The 14601-nt window shown below is 43.4% G+C and overlaps 1 protein-coding gene across 2 annotated transcripts in view; it reads left to right on the plus strand.

Annotated features, from left to right (window-relative positions):
- The window catches only part of LOC121558544 (CXADR-like membrane protein), a 105172-nt gene extending 90912 nt beyond the window's left edge, over positions 1 to 14260 (plus strand). The window contains exons 3-8 of one of the 2 annotated variants that reach the window (XM_041871925.1): positions 4631 to 4832; positions 7117 to 7284; positions 11509 to 11631; positions 12181 to 12322; positions 13122 to 13506; positions 13769 to 14260. In XM_041871925.1, the coding sequence (XP_041727859.1) occupies positions 4631 to 4832; positions 7117 to 7284; positions 11509 to 11631; positions 12181 to 12322; positions 13122 to 13470 (984 nt within the window). In that variant the 3' untranslated portion in view covers positions 13471 to 13506; positions 13769 to 14260. Of the gene's footprint in view, positions 1 to 4630; positions 4833 to 7116; positions 7285 to 11508; positions 11632 to 12180; positions 12323 to 13121 lie in introns of both variants that reach the window. The other variant, XM_041871931.2, reaches the window with a different exon arrangement.
- Positions 14261 to 14601: the final 341 nt, after the last annotated feature.

Raw genomic sequence — 14601 nt, forward strand, 5'->3', positions numbered from 1 at the left:
ATTTGTTTGTCTGGGTGTGATGTCGAGGCTATGGTCAGGGTCTAGGGTGTACTGTTCTGCTGCGGTGTCGAGACTTTGGCCAGGATCTGAGGTGGGCTGTTCTCTAATGGGTTGTTCAATGTCACCCGTCATCGTTCTCACCTTCTCCTCCAGCACTCTGATCCTCTCCTCTAGTGCTCTGTTCTTCTCCTGCTCCTGCTCTTTCTCCTGTTGATGTTGTCTCACCACAGTCCAGAGTGCAGACATGTCTCTCTCCACCTGCAGCTCTCCAGGTCTAGTTAAGGGGGTGTTGTTGTGCTGGACTGTTGTCTGGGTCTGTGCTGACTGGAGTGTGTTCACCTGCTGTTCCAGCTCCACCTGCCTTACCTCCAGCTGGGTGAATTTATCCTTCATTTCAATGAGGGAGTAGTACTCTGTGCTGGGAAGTTGAGTTTCTGCTTGGGGTTGCTCTGTGGGGTTATTTAATGAAGAGGTCTGGTCTGACCCGCTCGGGGTAGGGGTATCTTTCTCAAGGGACAGCTTCTCCTGCTGAGCTATTTCTTTGATTAGGTGAAAGTCCAGCTGGAACTGTTTGGTGTTGCCTTGAACCAAAACGGTTCCAGATTTATAGAGATTAATATTAGACGACTCAGAGTCCTCGTTGTCCAGTATCCTGAGTTTCCACCCGTCGCTAACACCCCCCCTCTTAACAGAGGGGGTAGTGTGCTAGTATAGCACTGTGCCATGCCAGGGGATGGTCTGTGTGGAAGATAAGGTTGCTTATGTTCCCATTTTTATACAAATCAGCAAAAAGTGTCTCGTGCTTCCCCAAAAGAAGTTTCAATTTGTACTCTTTTCGTGTCTTGTCGTTTTTTACATTCAGAGGGTACTGTATTTTAATGACCTCTGAACAGTGGGGAGTGCTTCTAAGGCCTCTTCTAAGGCCTCTAGTTGGGGTAGACTGTACGACTCTCCTGCCATTGTTGGGCTCAAGGGCTTTGACACCTCTCACTTCACACGTCAGTGCTAATTGAAATTGTATCTCTTTGTAGCAAGCTTAAGCTTGGTAGCCTTAGAATTCAGTCCTTATAATATAAAATATATCATTGTAATGAATTTTTCTTCTTGGTTTTTGAAAGTGAAAAATAGCTTCATACTAAACATTACTCACTCAGTTCCAGGTTGGATGGTGTTTTCAGGTTTCTGTTTGTTTTCCAGAGCATTTGCTGTATAGTTTGAGAATAGTAATCCTTGGTAGTAGAAAGCTTTCCAGGTAATTCCGTCCAAAATCAGGTTGTAGGTTTGGAGTTTTGGTTTGGAATAAAGGTTATGTTGTGGAGGGTAGCATCCTGTATATGTCCCTGCCAAAAAATCCTACTTTATCTAACTCTAAATCTATATTTTTTGTTAAAAATGCAGGAGCAATGTCTTTGAGCTCTCTCTCTCTCTCTCTCTCTCTCTCTCTCTCTCTCTATCTCTCTCTCTCTCTCTCCTGTCTTTCTTTGTCATTGTCTCTCTTCCCATCTTTCACTCCCCCCCCCCACCCCTCAATCTCTTTGTTGCAACCAATCTGATATAATTTTAATGGCTTTTTCAGAGGCACACTTATACAACACAACGTTCCTCCAATTTGTTTCCTTCCCATCTCAACCCTTTTCTACTTCCTACAGTTTACTCTTACTCTCTCCCAATTCCTAATGCCTCTATTTATTTAAACTGCTCAGGGTTTTGTACATTGGCTTTTTCAGATTCCCTGAAGTGTTACAATAACGACAGAGATACAGTAGTAAACAAATTACTGTGGCTGAAAGTCCACCTGAGACACAGTTAATAAATAATGCCTGTACACCATACCAGCTGTGAAAATAGAATACCTAGACCTTCCAGTCCCTGACACTTGAATTAGACCACATCAATACTGCCAGTTCTTAATAGAATAAAAATGGATCCATCCTATCACCTACCTTGAATCATTTACCCGAGTCTAAAAACAGCCCTAATGTAATTACTTGTGTTGTAGCTCTCAGAAGATGTTAGAGTATCAGTTTCTGTTTTGATTTGTTCCTGTTTTTTCTTAATGAAATGCATCATCTGATAACAGTAAGACTGTGAAATCCCAACAGGCCTCATCAGAAGAAAGAGATTTCTTCTCTCTTAGGAAGTAATTCGTTAACACACTGATCTGTTGATTAGCAGTGAGAGATTTGGTTCCACAAGAGAAGGGAGGCAGGAGAGAAGGGAGGAGGGAGAGAAGGGAGGAGGGAGAGAAGGGAGGCGGGAGAGAAGGGAGGAGGGAGAGAAGGGAGGAGGGAGAGAAGGGAGGCGGGAGAGAAGGGAGGAGGGAGAGAAGGGAGGAGGGAGAGAAGGGAGGAGGGAGAGAAGGGAGGCGGGAGAGAAGAGAGGAGGGAGAGAAGGGAGGAGGGAGAGAAGGGAAGAGGGAAAGAAGGGAGGAGGGAAAGAAGGGAAGAAAGGGGAAAACAACTAACACATTGAAACTTCTGAAGGGGCTGGCACATTGCATTGAATATTTAACTGGGAGATAAAATTGAAAGTACCATTAATTAAAATAAGACACTTGAAACCCTACCTCTTTAAGGAATACCTGGGATAGTATAAAATAAATCCTTCTATATATATATATATATAAAACAAATGAAAATTAAAAATATACTCTAAAAATTAAAACATTAAAAAATTAGAAAAATGTTTTTTTTAAATACATTGTAAAGTGGTTGTCCCACTGGCTATCATAAGGTGAATGCACCTATTTGTAAGTCGCTCTGGATAAGAGCGTCTGCTAAATGACGTAAATGTAAATGAAAAATGTAAAACGTCTGATAATTTGATTAGGAACGAGACTGTGCTTGTGGCGGAATGAATAACTCATTATTTTATTTTTGCTGGAAGGCCGTGTTGAAATGGAAAAGAGCAGCTTGTCAACATTTAGCCTCTGTTGCTGAGCGTACAGGCTACATGTGTCAGGAGCACAGAGGGGAGAGAAAGCCTGAGCAAGGGCAAGGTTCACTGGTGCCAACCTGGGGATGCGTATGCTAATGCTAATGGTGCTAACCACCCATAGGCCCATATACTGAGGACTTCAACAGACAGGGGGAAATGGAAGTCATTCGTTAACACACTGATCTGTTGATTAGCAGTGAGAGATTTGGTTCCACAAGAGAAGGGAGGCAGGAGAGAAGGGAGGAGGGAGAGAAGAGAGGAGGGAGAGAAGGGAGGAGGGAGAGAAGGGAAGAAAGGGGAAAACAACTAACACATTGAAACTTCTGAAGGGGCTGGCACATTGCATTGAATATTTAACTGGGAAATAAAATTGAAAGTACCATTAATTAAAATAAGACACTTGAAATCCTACCTCTTTAAGGAATACCTGGGATAGTATAAAAGTAATCCTTCTACCAACCCCCCCACCCCCCACCCCCACAAAAAAATAAAATAATTATAATGATAATAATTATATATATATATATATATAAAACAAATGAAAATTAAAAATATACTCTAAAAATTAAAAAATTAAAAAATTGGGGGTGCGTATGCTAATGCTAATGGTGCTAACCACCCATAGGCCCATATACTGAGGCCTTCCACAGACAGGGGGAAATGAGAGAAAACTCTGGTGTTGGATGCTGTATTCAATTCAAATACACATCATCCAGACCCCTCTTTCCCCCTCTCATAAACATATGTTCAGAGCCAGAAGGACAAACACATACACACCAGCAAATACTGTACACTCCACATCCAAAATGGATGAACACAGCAGGAGTGTGCCCATTGGCAAATGCACAGTAACTTGAAACGCATTGCGCAGGTGCCAGGGTCATATCACAGAGTGCCTGTGGCAGGGCTCAGTGTGTGTGTGTGTGTGTGTGTGTGTGTGTGTGTCCACAAGAATAGTAAAATAACAAAAATTTGACCAATTTGGGACATTTTGTTAGTCCCCACAAGGTCAAATGCTATTCTAGGGGGTTTAGGGTTAAGGTTAGAATTAGTATTAGGGTTAGAATTAGGTTTAGGTTCAGGGTTAGGAGCTAGGGTTAGATTTAGGGTTAAGATTAGGTTTTGGGGTTAAGGTTAGGGTTAGGGTAAGGGTTAGAGTTAGGGTTAGGGGTTAGGGAAAATAGGATTTTGAATGGGACTGAACTTTGTGTCCCCACAAGGTTAGTTGTACATGAATGTGTGTGTGTGTGTGTGTGTGTGTGTGTGTGTGTGTGTGTGTGTGTGTGTGTGTGTGTGTGTGTGTGTGTGTGTGTGTGTGTGTGTAAATGGCCAGTCGTCACCTGTGAGCGCAGCAGGTAAACCCAGCTCCTGTGGCACTGATGTGCTGTGGCACCAGCGTTTAGCAGTCCCCATCTGCAGGCTCTCAGTTGCCCTGAGTAATAGGCTGCTGTGACAGCTGTGTTTGATGTTGTTGTAGTAGTGTGTGTGTGTGTGTGTGTGTGTGTGTGTGTGTGTGTTTACAAGGGAGAGAGAGAAAAAGACAAAGAGAGGGTACATGTCTGTACTGTGTGTGTGTCTTTATGAGCAAGTGGTGTCCATGCATGTCTAAATCCAGATACAGATCTAATGTCTTTACATATGTCTCTGCGTACAGCTCTCTCAGTGTGTCTCATTGTCTCTCTCCCCAACCCAGATCATCACGTTTTTCGGGGGCCAGGTGTACACCAACGAGGTGACCAGCGAGGCCAGTCGTCTGTCCTTCGCCGGAGACTACCTGAAAGGAGACGCCTCCCTGCTCCTCAGTGACCTACAGCTGACCGACTCTGGAGAGTACTACTGCAAGGTCAAGACGGGGGGAAAGTACCACTGGAGCCAGGTCAACCTCATAGTGCTGGGTGAGTCTGCTCTCCAGTTCTGTCTCTCACACACGCTAATCAATAGGGAATTAGCCCGGCACATTTCCTCTCTCATGCTGACTGATCTAATAATTAAATATGATTTAGACGGAGTGATTCGATTTAGATTTTTAGTTTGGCCTTGTTTCTCTGTTGCGAGGGTCTCTGAGATGTGTGGTTGTTGAGGCATATTGAAGTAACATATCGTAAATAATATATTATGTCTAAAAATGTCTGACGTGGATTGACCGCTTGTCAGCTTGAAACAGATGATGCAGAATTTAGTTGTTAATGGGGAAGTTCACCCATTTTTACAGGTGGCCTTATTTTCACTCTTTCTGTGCATGTAGTTGAGACCCCAAACCATTTCTTTATATTTTGTTTTGTTACAGAGAAAATTGGTTGTCACATCACTTGCCATAGACTACAATGCATTATGAAAATGTGTCTAAGCATGTTATAAAATGCTCCAAACCACCTCATATTACATCAGAATCTCATTCTGGATAACGCCTCTGTAATCCATATTAGAAAACGTTTTCCACTGTCCCATCAATCCATATTTGCATATTTTTGTTGTTGTTGTAAACAGCATCATTCAAACATGGGTTTATGGCATGGTGGAAAGAAAATCCCAAATTGAGTGCAGAGGCATTCTCCAGAATGAGATTCTGATGTAATATGAGGTGGTTTGGAGTGTTTTCGAGCATTTTATAACATGTTTTAAACACATTTTCACAATGCATTGTAGTCTATGGCAAGTGATGACTCAGCAAATTGTGACAAACAATTATCTCTGTAACAAAACAAAACAAATTAAAACTGTTTGGGGATCAACTAGAAGCACAGAAAGAGTGAAAATAAGGCTACATGTAAAAAATTGGTGAACCCCTTTAAACATTAGGAATAAAATGTGCTACCATGATATGAAAATGTGTTTTCTGTCATCAACTATATGGCAGACAAGCTCTTTATGATGATTTATATCTGTTTTTAATTATTAAATACCAGACAGAGTTCTGAGCCGTCATTCAGCTTTCATAAGTATGATGACAAAGCCAGTTGGGCTGCTTTAGCAGAGGCAAAGACCCCATGGTTGTTTTATTCTCTGTTCTGTTAAATTTCTTCATTGCCCCAATACACAGAGGCTTGGCTGATCTGTTTGAAAAGGTTTAGTTTTAACTGGCTCTGTGGTAAATGTGTCTCTGCATATCTTTGAATAGACAAACAGCTTTGAAGGACAGACAGGCAAGTAGAGAGAAGCAATACCACAAAGCCGTCTAGTAGTCCAATGGGGGAAGTGAGATCATTCTCAATGTCAGAAACCATGCAATTTATTAAAACATCATGGGAGATTAGTTCAACCGGTGGTTATTTGTTCTTTAATGGAACAGTCTCTTAATCCTTTCTCTTTTTCTCTCTCTCCTCCATAAAGACATTTCATTGAGTTAGCGCCTAGATTTTTACAAATTGCCCTCAGCTTTGCAGTGACACTTTCGATTTTGAGAGACGAACATTTGCATTTTTCTTTCGCAGTCCCGACGTTAAGATAATGGGTTGGCAGAGGAGCTGACGGCTGGCTGGGCCCCTGTGTCAGTGTGTGTGTCCTCGCGCTGGCTGCTCCTGCTGCAGAGAGAGCGGCCTAACTGGCTCTGACAGAGCTGTGAGATGTACTGCAGAATCCACAGCACTCTCCTCAGCCCCGTTATTACATCCCTTACTGAGCATGTGAGCAGCATGTTCACCAGGCCAGTTAGACTGGAAGGGAAGGGATGGAGGGAAAGGATGGATGGATGGAAGGAAGGAGGAAGTGATGAAGGAATGGCTTGAGGGATAGAGGGATGGGTTGAGGGATGGAGGGAGATATATAGGGAGGACTGGAGCAGCTGCTGTGAAGCAGCCATACAGAGCTTAGAGCATGGCTGGCCATCTAGTGACCTCCAGGCCACAGGAACTTAGGAGCACAGGACTCTCTCCTGACCTGTCTCTGTCTGCAAGCTTTCAAAACCAACTCACAGTCACTTATTGATCTAGGCCTGGGGCCTTTAATACTGCTCTTAATCCCAGCATTGACTTCCATGAGAAACAAGCAAGCTATTGTTACACTCAAGAATCTTTTACTATTATTTCACGTTTAGACATGCTGCTACAGTATGTCATACTCTGAGCTAAACAGTATATTATATGAATTAATCATTATCCGTAGTAGGTACCATCCTGTGTTATTTTTGTATAATAGTGTTATTTGTAGTGTTATATAACTACTGTTCTGTTGTTTCTACAGTGAAGCCCTCTAAGCCGCGATGCTGGATGGACGGCAGGCTGTTGGAGGGCAGTGACGTTAAACTGAGCTGCAAATCCAGTGACGGCTCAGACCCTATCAAATACAATTGGGAGAGGGTGCTGGATAAGGGAAAGAGTGTTGGGAAACTCCCCCTACTGGCACTGAGAGGTAAGTAGATTGTCCACAAGTACACACGCTGCACCCCATTTCATCCATGTGTATGTGTAGCACGGGTCCCCTAAAGAGGATGTTACATAGAACAGTGCCTTTGGAAAGTATTCAGACCCCTTGACTTTTTCCTCATTTTGTTCAGTTACAGCCTTATTCTAAAATGGATTAAATTGTTTTTTCCCCTCATCAATCTACACCCAATACCCCATAATGACAAAGCAAAAACCGTTTTTTATATATTTTTACTAATTTATTTAAAATAAAACACTGAAATGTCACATTTACATAAGTATTCAGACCCTTTACTCAGTACTTTGTTGAAGCACCTTTGGCAGAGATTACAGCCTCGAGCCCTCTTGGGTATGACGCTACAAGCTTGGCACACCTGTATTTGGGGAGTTTCTCCCTTTCTTCTCTGCAGATCCTTTCAAGCTCTGTCAGGTTGGATGGGGAGCGTTGCTGCACATCTATTTTCAGTGGCTTCCATCTGGCCACTCAACCATAAAGGCTTGATTGGTGGAGTGCTGCAGAGATGGTTGTCCTTCTGGAAGGTTCTCCCATCTCCACAGAGGAACTCTAGAGCACTGTGAGAGTGACCATCGGGTTCTTGGTCACCTCCCTGACCAAGGCCCTTCTCCCCCGATTGCTCAGTTTGGCCAGGTGGCCAGCTCTACGAAGAGTCTTGGTGGTTCCAAACTTCTTCCATTTAAGAATGATGGAGGCCACCGTGTTCTTGGGGACCTTCAATGCTGAACAAATATTTTCGTACCCTTTCCCAGATCTGTGCCTGGACAAAATCCTGTCTCTGAGCTCTATGGACAATTCCTTCGACCTCATGTCCTTGTTTTTTCTCTGACATGCACTGTCAACTGTGGGACCTTATACAGACAGGCATGTGCCTTTCCAAATCATGTCCAATCAATTTAGTTTTCCACAGGTGGACTCCAGTCAAGTTGTAGAAACATCTCAAGGATGATCAATGAAAACAAGATGCACCTGAGCTCAATTTCGAGTCTCATATCAAAGGGTCTGAATACTTATGTAAATAAGGTATTTCTGCTATTATTATTATTATTTTTTGCAAACATTTCTGAAAACCTGTTTTCGCTTTGTCATTATGGGGTATTGTGTAGATTGCTGAGGATTTATTTTTATTTCATCCATTTTAGAATAAGGCTGTAATGTAACAAAATGTGGAAAAAGTCAATGGGTCTGAATACTTTCCGAAGGCACTGTATATGTTACTTTGATGATGGTATTTCCCAGAAGAAATTTCATCCCCAAACACCTAAATTCCAGTCTGCCTCCAAACACCAAAATGTAGTGGAGATTCAATATACAGTTGAAGTCAGAAGTTTACATACACCTTAGCCAAATACATTTAAATTCAGTTTTTCACAATTCCTGACATTTAATCCTAGTACAAATTCCCTGTTTTAGGTCAGTTAGGATCACCACTTTATTTTAAGAATGTGAAATGTCAGAATAATAGTAGAGAAAATGATTTATTTCAGCTTTGATTTATTTCATCACATTCCCAGTGGGTCAGAAGTTTACATACACTCAATTAGTATTTGGTAACATTGCCTTTAAATTGTTTAACTTGGGTCAAACGTTTCGGGTAGCCTTCCACAAGCTTCCCACAATAAGTTAGGTGAATTTTGGCCCATTCCTCCTGACAGAGCTGGTGTAACTGAATCAGGTTTGTAGGCCTTCTTGCTCGCACACGCTTTTTCAGTTCTGCCCACACATTTTCTTATAGGATTGAGGTCAGGGCTTTGTGATGACCACTCCAATACCTTGACTTTGTTGTCTTAAGCCATTTTGCCACAACTTTGGAAGTATGCTTGGGGTCATTGTCCATTTGGAAGACCCATTTGCGACCAAGCTTTAACTTCCTGACTGATGTCTTGAGATGTTGCTTCAATATATCCACATAATTTTCCTTCCTCATGATGCCCTCTATTTTGTGAAGTGCACCAGTCCCTCCTGCAGCAAAGCACCCCCACAGCATGATGCTGACACCCCGTGCTTCATGGTTGGGATGGTGTTCTTCAGCTTGTAAGCCTTCCCCTTTTTCCTCCAAACATAACGATGGTCATTATGGCCAAACAGTTCTATTTTTGTTTCATCAGACCAGAGGACATTTCTCCAAAAAGTATGATCTTTGTCCCCATGTGCAGTTGCAAACCGTAGTCTGGCTTTTTATGGCGGTTTTGGAGCAGTGGCTTCTTCCTTGCTGAGTGGCCTTTCAGGTTATGTCGATATAGGACTCGTTTTACTGTGGATATAGATACTTTTGTACCTGTTTCCTCCAGCATCTTCACAAGGTCGTTTGCTGTTGTTCTGGGATTGATTTGCACTTTTCGCACCAAAGTACGTTCATCTCTAGGAGACAGAATGCGTCTCCTTCCTCAGCGGTATGACGGCTGCGTGGTCCCATGGTGTTTATACTTGCGTAGTATTGTTTGTACAGATGAACGTGGTACCTTCAGGCATTTGGAAATTGCTCCCAAGGATGAACCAGACTTGTGGAGGTCTACAATATTTTTCCTAAGGTCTTGGCTGATTTCTTTTGATTTTCCCATGATGTCAAGCAAAGAGGCACTGAGTTTGAAGGTAGGCCTTGAAATACATCCACAGGTACACCTCCAATTGACTCAAATTATGTCAATTAGCCTATCAGAAGCTTCTAAAGCCATGACATCATTTTCTGGAATTTTCCAAGCTGTTTAAAGGCACAGTCAACTTAGTGTATGTAAACTTCTGACCCACTGGAATTGTGATACAATGAATTATAAGTGAAATAATCTGTCTGTAAACAAATGTTGGAAAAATTACTTGTGTCATGCACAAAGTAGATGTCCTAACCGACTTGCCAAAACTATAGTTTGTTAACAAGAAAATAGTGGAGTGGTTGAAAAACAAGTTTTAATGACTCCAACCTAAGTGTGTGTAAACTTCCGACTTCAACTGTAGCATGAAAACTTCCTAATAACGGCAATTCCGCCATTCTTCATCCACCTCCTAGACCAGGGTTCCCCAACTGGCGGCTGATTTTGGCCCGCATGTGATTTTATTTGGCCCCGCAAGTTTCCTGCCAAAATAAATAAAACAATAAAAAATAAAAAAATTGGGGGACATAAAAGACTGTAAAAACACCAGCAAATCAGCTCCAAGTGAATTTTATTTAGAAAATGTGTCCAAAAGTATTCTCACACCTAATAGAGAGATATATGTGATCGTATACAAATGTAAGCAAGGTTTGAAATTATTATGTTATATATCTGTTTGGGCTTCTTGTGGTCAATTTTGCATTCTACAAATGATTAGTAATTACGTTCCGGCCCCCTGACCATCCGCTAAAAAAAAAATTGTGCCGTGGCTGAATCTAGTTGATGATCCCTATACTAGATGCATCTACCCCTCAAGGCCACAACAACACACCTTCATTACATTTTTCCCCACTCAATTCGCAATAGCCATGGCACGTGCCCATGCCAAAAGCCTAGAAATTAATTACCTCCATGAAACAACACCTGTACAGTCTAATTAGTTTTCATTGGGCGATAAAACACATCGTTGTGGGCCATTATTTATTGGTGGTGGTGAAAGGTAATATCACGTGGCTGTTGTGACGGGATGACTAAGCGACTCTGAACCCCGTAAAGCTCCATCGTTCTCTCAGACAAACTCTTTAAACTCCCCCTAAATTCCCCCAGTGTCTACGGGCCCGCTCTTCAATCACCAGAGCCACGCTGAGTCTGAGTACATCCAATCTCTCAGAGGCCAAGATCAACATTTGTGAGTTTGTCTCCTCCTGCTCTGTCCCACAACGTGTGATACATCAGAGCTGACACACTATTACAGACAGGAATGGTTAGCCCAAAACATGAGTCAGGTCTAACTAGGCTCAACACTCATCAATACAATTTCACCTTAATACAGCCTAATAATGCATTTTTCTTGCTGCTGGTCTGTTACTAGATTATCATAGAATGGAGTGGATCAGAGTTGAGTAGACTTTGATATGAAGTACAGTACATCACTGCAAGGATTTACTACATGCTGTTAATCAAATTACTCTTCAAGGTCACGCTAACTGTAGAAGTGCATGAAACCATTGTAGTGGAAATACAAACTGCACCACAGACCCCAGTCCTCTAGGCTTTCCCGGGTTGAGCAGGTTGTTAAATCACAGTCTATCTATCTCTCCTACAGATCAGAAGAATCCAGAGATCGTCACCCTGCGGAACCTGACGAAGGACAGTACAGGTGTCTACAAGTGCACTGCCAGCAATGACGTGGGCGAGGAGAACTGCATCATCGAGGTCACCATGCAGTGTGAGTAGCGAGAACTGCTCTCCGGCTCCGCACCACACCGTGCTACGATGGTGATGAATGACTGTAGTTTCCAACAGCACCTGAAAATTCGTCCCCCCCACCCCGCCTCAGTGAACCAACACTGGGGACTGTACCGTTAAAACAGTGGACATTGGTCATCAGCTTCGCTCAAACAGCCATGTTTCAATGTCATAGTAATAGATTTCCAGAAAAGCACAGGAATTTTAGGGTCACAAAGGGGTGAACTGTTGGGGACATGATTTATAAGTTAACACAGCAACATAAATGGTTTGATACCATTTTGTTAGATTCATAGCTTTGTAGGGGACTGAACACATAATACACACAACACCAGCAAAAAATATTTGATCCACAAACTCACAGGATTTACCTATCGGGACTAAACCATTATTTTCAAAGGGATTGTTTATGTGAGAAGCATCAATATTTGCATGTGTGCACAGCACAGTATGGATACTGTACGTGCTGGTGCATTTGTGGTGGTTTTTCTCTGCCCTTCTGATGTCACAGATGTGTGATGATCCACAGATGTTCGAGGGATGGGCGTGCTGGCAGGTGCCGTGGTGGGCGTTTCCTTTGGTGTTCTCCTCATCATCCTAATCATCTGGCTCGTCTTCCGCAAGAAGGAGAAGAAGAAGTATGAGGAAGAGGAGGCTCCCAACGAGATCAGGTCAGTTATTTTTCTTCTTATTCTGTTCCTCTTTCGCTCTTTCTGTCTAACTAAAGTACTAAAGCAAAGCACCAACTTCTGTGCGTGTGTATGTACACATGCGTGTGTGTCTGTAGTACATCCCTCATTGTCAAGCGTAGTATTGATTGGTTTCTGACAACCTCCTTTTCACACCTCTCTGCTCCCGTGCCCAGCGCTTCTCTTCTCTCCAGAGCAGGCCTTAGCAGGCGGCAGGGCCTAGGTATGGATAGAGGCCGTGTTTGACTCCCAGAGTGAGAGCTACAGTAAACTGGGGCCTCCAGGCTGCTAATAGCACAGCTAGTTACAGCAGAAAAAAAATGTCACAGCTTGGAGGCTGTGTAGCTGCTTATTTGCCGGTGTTCAGATGAATAATGCAGCTTGACTGGGGAAGACTGTGTAGTAAATAATGCAGACTACGGGGAGGTGTTTCCTGTTTACATGCCATGTTTAGCCACTGAGCGGGCGGGATGGGATGGAGCTCGCAGGCTAGGTGACGTAGTTTTCTGAAGTGGGGTTGGTGACGGTGGCGCCGGTGTAATGTGGTGAATTTAGACCAAGACGAATAAGACTATTTTTATTTAGACACTGTGTCAGACCCAGATGATAATGCAGCAAGTGCAGTGGAGCATCACCAAACCCTTTTCCCTGATTGTATAAGACAGTTTTCTCCACTGGATTTCCTCAGAAAGTTTATGTTTGTCTCTGTGTGCATGCTTGGGGTCACGACTGGCCGAATCTAAGTAGCTCTTATTTGTTTTTGCTGTATGTCTCCATACAGGGAGGATGCAGAGGCTCCCAAGGCCAAGCTGGTGAAGCCCAACTCCTTGTCCTCGTCCCGCTCTGGCAGCTCCCGCTCCGGGGCCTCCTCAACACAGTCCATGGTGCACAACACCGCCCCCCGCGGGCACCGCCCTCGCCTCCCAGCCATTGCTGCCCTGAAGGAGAACGGACAGCCCCCTGACTTCCCCCAGTCCCCCCCAGCCTACACCACGGTGGTAACCCCCAACAAGACCCCTGAGCCCCCCGGCACCCCCAAATACAACATCAACTCCAGGAACCAGATGTCTGGGCCCACTCCCCCCACTCTCATGGTCCCTGCCCAGACCAAGGCCTTTCAAACTGTGTAGGAAGGAGAAGAGAACCCATCCTGGCTGTGTTGAAGTGTAAGACCCCCCCCCCCCTTCAAAGACACAAACTCTTCCGTTAAACAATGAAATGCTACTAGTAAAAGGATGTAATTAAAATAATCAATGATATAAATCCAAAAAAACTTTTAATGAATGCATACTTAAAAAGGGAAAATAAGAAATGCTTGCCCCCTACTGAATAAAAAACAACAAAACAAAACAAAAAAACAGAGACAGAACATTTCTGTTTATGTCTCTCGGCTAAACTTCTTTTTACACTTTTCTTTCAACTTTGAAGGCAAGGGAAGCAGTGAGCGAGCACAGCGCTGTGTGTGGTGAGGTGGAAGGAAACCCCGAGTGGAGCTTTAATTTATTTATCAAATCAAAAGGACGGGAGGAGTGCAGAGAAAAAGAAAGAAAGAAGGGATGGGATGAGAAAAGAGAGATCCAAAGTCAGAGCCAGATGCCGATGGAGACACGCAGCTGACGACGTGACGGAGGGATGAGGGCATGAAATACTGAGAGAGAACTACGCCTCTAACTCATCCAACCGCACCAATCCCAGCAGGCAGACACACCGGAGCTTCCTGCTACAAACCACACACCCACATACATACCCCTGGCCCTCTGACAGAGAGCAGACTGTTTTCCCTGTGAGGAGAGAAACCGTTAGATCACCCCTTCAGACCACAGGCGGCCGGTGGCACCTAATTTTGAGGAGGACGGGCTCATAGAAATAGCTGGAATGGAATAAATGGAATGGTATCGAACACATCAAATATATCAATATGCATACTACCGTGCTCCACACTCTCATGCTCCAAGTGATGTTCTCTTGAGTACGTTCTTGTGAGGAAGAGAGTGTGGAGAACGCATAAAACATTACATTTGAGAAGCACTCCCCCTACTGTATTACCTCACGCTGCATCTCCCCATTCACTGAACCTTTTTCCAGCCAGGACAATGGCAACAATAGACGAAACAATATAGAAATAAAGCAAACGTTTTACCTAATAATTATCAGCTAGAAATATGTGAATCGTAGTACTCTATCTAGCCAGCTAGTTAAACAGGGGAAAATGTTTAGTTGGTAGCTAGCTACCAATTCTTCGTGGCTAGTTAGCTAGCCCT

This window comes from Coregonus clupeaformis, chromosome 5 (assembly GCF_020615455.1).
Source record: "Coregonus clupeaformis isolate EN_2021a chromosome 5, ASM2061545v1, whole genome shotgun sequence".
In the NCBI taxonomy this organism is placed as follows: Eukaryota; Metazoa; Chordata; class Actinopteri; order Salmoniformes; family Salmonidae; genus Coregonus; species Coregonus clupeaformis.